Source organism: Corvus brachyrhynchos, unplaced genomic scaffold (assembly GCF_000691975.1).
Source record: "Corvus brachyrhynchos isolate BGI_N302 unplaced genomic scaffold, ASM69197v1 scaffold280, whole genome shotgun sequence".
In the NCBI taxonomy this organism is placed as follows: domain Eukaryota; kingdom Metazoa; phylum Chordata; class Aves; order Passeriformes; family Corvidae; genus Corvus; species Corvus brachyrhynchos.
This window is the reverse complement of record NW_008236198.1, coordinates 562,280-568,330: the sequence shown is the minus strand read 5'-3', so window position 1 is coordinate 568,330 and position 6,051 is coordinate 562,280. Positions and strand designations below refer to the sequence as shown.

Here is a 6,051-nt window from a genome sequence, read left to right as displayed (position 1 = left end):
AGGAACTCACCTCATCTGCAGTCACTGTCATGACACTTCTGCTTTTCTTCATTATTGAGATTTGAGTGCAGCCCCGGATAAAAAACTTCTGGTGAATGCAATTTCTTCCGAGGGGCAAGCTGAAAGAAAAAAAACCAACCTATTTTTGAATAACCAGCTGGGTTTGCTAACAAATGAACTGCTAAATTCAGAGCTGGTTTATCCCTGGCTCCCCATTCGGATAAAATTATCGAATTAAGGCTGGAGAGAAGATTTTTAAGCTCATCAAGTCCAACCCTCAAGCAGCACCTCTGTGTCCCCTACTAATCTGTGTCCCCAAGTGCCACCCCCATGCCAGCGCTGGCTTCCCACACTTCTGTTTCCCACTCTTATCCCAAGTTTTGCACAGCTCCACGGGCCCTTTTCCTGAGCACGAGGCTGGATCTGCTCAGTCCTCAGTCCTGATTTTCATGGAAAACCATCTCAAATGTGCTGGGAAGGCACAAAAGCCTGCTGGGCACTTCTCAAATAATTACAAATAATTACCAAAGCCTGTTGGAAAAGGCAGGTGGAGCCAGATCCTCCTGCAGGAGAGGGGTTTTCCTTCCTGCCATTCGCAGCTGGGGCACTCCCAGTTGTTTCCATTTCCTTGGGCTTCCTCATGCAGCACTCCCATTTATCCCTCCCTGGCAGCCAGAGCATTCCCAGTGCTCACATGCACACCACGTTTGTGGATGGTGCTGCTGCAGCAGTGCCCATCCCGGGGCTGTGGGATCTGTGTCCCAAAGCACCTCCCCAGCTTCTCTCCACACAGGCATGGGCAGGGATGAGCCAAGGACAGCAACGAGGACTCGGGGATGCTTCCCCCAGGATCCACGGCCGTCACCAGAGCCAGACAGTGGGAAAAACAGGAGTATGGCCTGGTGGAACCCTGCTGTTATGGTAAGAACCCACAGGAATGACCTGCGCAGCCCCAGGGTGGGTTTAGGGTTAGGATTAGGGTTAGGGTTAGAGTTAGGGTTAGGGCAGGACCTGCACAGCCCTCAGGGTGAGTTTAGGGTTAGGATTAGGGCCTGATCTGCCCAGCCCCTAGGGTGAATTTAGGGTTAAGATTAGGTTTAGGGCATGACCTGCACAGCCCCCAGGGTGTGTGAAGGGTTACAGTTAGGGCAGGATCTGCACAGCCCCAGGATGGGTTTAGGGTTAGGATTAGGGCTAGGATTAAGATTAAGGTGTGACCTGCACAGCCCCCAGGGTGGGGTTAGACCCTGGAGCAGCGGAAGGGTTTTTAAAACCCTGAAGCGTGGCAAAATTCCATCTCCACAAACCTCAGCTGGCTCCTCACCCTCAGCACATTTAGGAGTGAGGGGCAGGATCTGCACAGCCCCAGGATGGGTTTAGGGTTAGGATTAGGGCTAGGATTAAGATTAAGGTGTGACCTGCACAGCCCCCAGGGTGGGGTTAGACCCTGGAGCAGCGGAAGGGTTTTTAAAACCCTGAAGCGTGGCAAAATTCCATCTCCACAAACCTCAGCTGGCTCCTCACCCTCAGCACATTTGGGAGTGAGAAAACTCATGGAATCATGGATCATGGAATTGTGGAATGCTAACGTGGAAGAGACCCCAAGGATCACCTGCTCCCACCTTCCTTGGCAGCACCCCCGTCTGGACGAGCCCCAGCACCCTCTGCAGCTGAACGTGTCCGGTGCTGGGAATGCACTGCTGGGAATGCACTGCTGGGAATGCACTGCTTCCCTGGGGAATGATCCCATTGTGACCAATTCTCCTCCTGCCTCCAAGAGCCTTCGCCCTTCCAGCAGCACTGAAGTTGTGCTCAAGAGGCAGTCGAAGTTTAGATTAGGTTGAATGATTTTATTGATCTTCAACAATGATGAGAAATTAAAACCCTGTTACTAAAAGGATTAAATGATCCATTCCCAGATATCAATGTTAAATATTCCCATGACATGCACACAGAGGGATAACATGGGATGACTGCTTGCTGCCAGAAAAAGAAAGGGATTCCCCTTTATATGTTGGCAAAATCCATGGAAAAACCAAAAGGAAGCAGCAGAATTGTGTTTAATGAAGTCCAATTTGGGCTTAATAAAGCCCAGTTTGGGGTGTTTGTCACTGCCCTGCTCTACAGGGATTGGGATCCCAACACAAACTGCATTTCCTTCCTGAAAATGTGCAAGTTCACAAACTGGCATGGAGAAGTAAGCGAAGACAAAATAAAGAAACACCCACAGAAACAAATATCCAGGGAAACTTCTGAGAATCACGGAATCATCAAGGCCAGGAAAAGACCTCTAAGATCATCAATTTCAACCAGCACCACCTTCACATTCTCCACTAAACCTCAACCCACACATTCTTTGGGAAAAAAAAATCTGGAGGAATAAGAGTTTAAGAATATCTCCAAAATTTTGCTGAACTCCAGGATCAGGCTGGACAGCAGGAAATGGGATGTGGAGGGATGGACCAGGCTGACTCACCTGGAAGATCATTTCTGTGAAAATCTGAGGCTGCTCACACCACAACTTTATAAATATTTATCAATTTGTCCAAGCAAATTTAAGCAGGACACGGATAAAGACAAAACCCAGCTTTTGTTCTGTGGGAATTGCAGTTCTGAGGCCTGAAGAAAACCCAATGCTTCCTTTAGTCATGACTAAATTCCCATTAAAATCTGACTCATTCTTTCCTGTGCCTTCCCAGGAAAATCTGACACTTGGGATGAACATTTAAGGGGAGAATAAACCAGAGGAAAACACTCCAAAGAGGCTTCCTGGGAATTTTTTCCTCACGAACTTTTTCTCATTGATGCAGACTTTTATTACATGCAACGAGTTCCTCTCCAGCACCCAAATCCTCCAAAAAAACCCTGTATCCCAGAGGATTGGTTGGGTGTGGGAGCAGGGAATGCTGAACAGCAGCAAAGCTTTGGATTTGTTACTAATTTGTGAAGAAAAATCAGTGCTGCAGTTGGGTGTAAACTATTTTCTTGGAATATATCCCTACATGGAATATGCATTTTCTTTTTACACCTGAAGATTTTTGTGTTCCATGCCCTTGTGTTTCAAAACTGATGGGAAAACGCTCCAGCAATTCCAGAGGGATCCAGCCAAGGTAGGGATTACAGGGTTCCCAACAGGCAGCTGACAGTGGTGAGGATAAAATCCCATGGATGCACTGGTTTTCCTGATTTTCCTACACTCTGGTTAAAAACAGCTACCCAGCTCATCCAGCGGGAAATCCTCTACTTAGAGAAATCCCTAAAACACATCCTCACACGCAAGTTTGGGAAGGTTTGGAATATGAGGCTCACATTCCATCACGGTGCCATTCTCCCACACATTTGGGCTTCTCCATGGGCAGGATTAAAGCCAAAGGGGGATGTGAGGAGCCCATTGATCCCCTCACCCCTGAAGATCCTCCTCTCTCCCAAAACACAGCCAAGGCTGGGTCAGAATCTTTTTTTTTGCTGCTCCTGTGGAGTTTTTCCCTGGATGAACAGCAGCTTTTTGGAACAGCAGCTGTTTATCCAGCTCCTTCCAGCCTCTAAATCCAGTTCCTCCCACTTCTGCAGAAGGCAGGACACAAATCCACAGTGAAAAACCACAACAAACCCCAGTGAAAGTCCCGTAACACAGCACATCCTGCAGTCCCACACCTGTTCTTCCTCAACTCCACCACATTCCTGGAGCAGGATTTTTCCTCCCAACAAAATGCCGATCCTAAAAATGCTCAGAGATAAACCCAGGCACCTGAATTGAGAATTATTGGAGAAGCTTTGCTAAGGAAAGGGCTGGGATGAAGGAGATCATCTGATCCCACAGGGAATTACATCATTTGTGAACTGGGATTCAAACTGGATTATCCTTAAAATCCGTGAGAACTTCACAGGGAGAAGCACCTACTCAGACAGGGTGACAGCCACCAAAGAAAAGTGACAATCTCAGCTCTGCCTCTCCCAGGAGGAACATATGGGCTCCTATTTAACATAGAATCATGGAATGCTTTGGATTGGAAGGGATTTTAAAAATCATCCAGTGCCACCCCCACCATGGCAGGGACACCTCCCACTGTCCCAGGCTGCTCCCAGCCCCAATGTCCAGCCTGGCCTTGGGCACTGCCAGGGATCCAGGGGCAGCCCCAGCTGCTCTGGGCAATGAGGAAGGAGGGAAAGGCTGGAACACTTTCAGAGAGTGTCACTCCAGCACCTCCCTGGGCAACTTATTCCAATGCCTCACCACCCTTCCAGGGAAAAACTGTTCTCCAGTATCCAACCTGAACCTCCTCTGAGGCCGTTCCCTCTCCTCCTGTCCCTGTTCCCTGCCAGCAGAGCCCGACCCCCCCGGCTGCCCCCTCCTGTCAGGGACTTGTGCAGAGCCACAAGGTCCCTCCTGAGCCTCCTTTGCTCCAGCCTGAGCCCCTTTCCCAGCTCCCTCAGCCGCTCCAGCTCCCTTCCCCAGCTCCATTCCCTTCTCTGGATACGCTACAACCCCTCAATATCCTCCTCGCAGTGAGGGGCCCAGAACTGGACACGGCACTCGAGGCAAAGGCCTTGGGCCTGGCGGCACACCCCTCTCCCCGCCTCCCCCGCGCTCCCGTGGGCCCCCAGCCCCTTCCCAGCTCCCTCAGCTGCTCCAGCCCTCCCTGGACACATCCCTAAGAATTTCCCAACCAGCCCCTTTTGGTTACTTATTTGCTGAGGAAAACGTTGCTCTTTTCTGTGACCTTTTCCTCTTTCTTGTGAACAGCAGCAACTCAACTGCTCTGAAGAGCTCCTGGCAGCTCCAAGAAATTCCCTCCTCCTCAGAAAACTCAATCTGTTCTCATTTCCATCAAAAGCTGGGAAGATTTCACAGCACTCTGCAAAATATAAGCAAGGGCATCTATTAGCACCCATGGCTGGAACTTGGGAAAAGTGACTCAGAAAGGAGGGATTTCATGGAATGATGGAATAGTGTGGGTTGGCAGGGACCTTAAAGCTCATCCAGTTCTAATCCCTGTCATGGGACCCCTCCCACTGTCCCAGGCTGCTCCAAGCCTCATCCAAACCTGGCCTTGGACACTGCCAGGGATCCAGGGGCAGCCACAGCTGCTCTGGGAAATCCATTCCAGAGCCTCCCCACCTTCCCAGCCAAGAATTCCTTCCCAAGATCCCATCCAGCCCTGCCCTCTGGCACTGGGAAGCCATTCCCTGTGTCCTGTCCCTCCATCCCTTGTCCAAAGTCCCTCTCCAGCTCTCCTGCAGCCCCTTCAGGCCCTGCAAGACCACACTGAGGTCATCCCAAAGCTCCTCTTCTCCAGGCTGAACATTCCCAGCTCTCCCAGCCTTTCCTCCCAGCAGAGCTGCTCCATCCCTTGGATCATCCTGGAGATGGAGGATAAAATCCCACGGATGCATGGGATGAAGCCTGATTTTCCTACACGCTGGTTTTAAAAACAGCTCCCCAGTTCATCCAGTGGGAAATCCACTACTTACAGAAATTCCTAAAACACAGCTTCATGTGCAAGTTTGGGATTCCCAGCCTCCTCTGGATTCCTTCCAACAGCTCCATGTCCTCCCTACGCTGATTCCATGAGCAGGATTCTCCCTGAGAGCCGGCAGCACCTTTATTTCCTGTCACTGCAATTCTTATCACAAATAACTTCTGCTAATTGAGACCTACCAGTACCATCCCGCTGGAGAAGGGATTTTTCCACTTTGGCCTCCCCCAAGGCTCTGGAGAAGGGATTCCTCCACTTCAGCCTCTCCCAAAGCTGCTCTGAGCTCTGTCCTAATTGCCAGGCTGAGTCTAAATCCCAAGTTTGCTGGTTTAAGCCAACAGGCACCAGGATAAGGTCATAAATTTATCTCTAATAACAAATCCAACCAATTTTCCTACTATAAAAAATGTTAAAGGCAGGATGATGTTTGTAGATGCCTGAGAAAATTCCAACAAAGTTGGGCATGGCCCAAAAAAATACCTTCAAAATAATTAATTATTATTAAACAGTGCCTTAACTTTGATTAGGAGGTTCCTTCCCAGGGTATCAGCAAGATTAAGAGGATTGCAAGGAC

The 6,051-nt window shown here is 49.6% G+C and overlaps 1 protein-coding gene across 1 annotated transcript in view; it reads right to left on the bottom strand.

The window, feature by feature from the left end:
* LOC108448320 (cAMP-specific 3',5'-cyclic phosphodiesterase 4B-like) overlaps positions 1-4,870 on the bottom strand; it is a 108,937-nt gene extending 104,067 nt beyond the window's left edge. Inside the window, exons 1-2 of the mRNA XM_017740843.1 lie at positions 4,722-4,870; positions 11-119 (exon numbers count right to left, since the gene is read on the bottom strand). Coding sequence (XP_017596332.1) covers positions 11-52 — 42 coding nt within the window. The 5' untranslated portion in view covers positions 53-119; positions 4,722-4,870. The remainder of the gene's footprint in view (positions 1-10; positions 120-4,721) is intronic.
* Between the last annotated feature and the right edge of the window lie 1,181 nt (positions 4,871-6,051).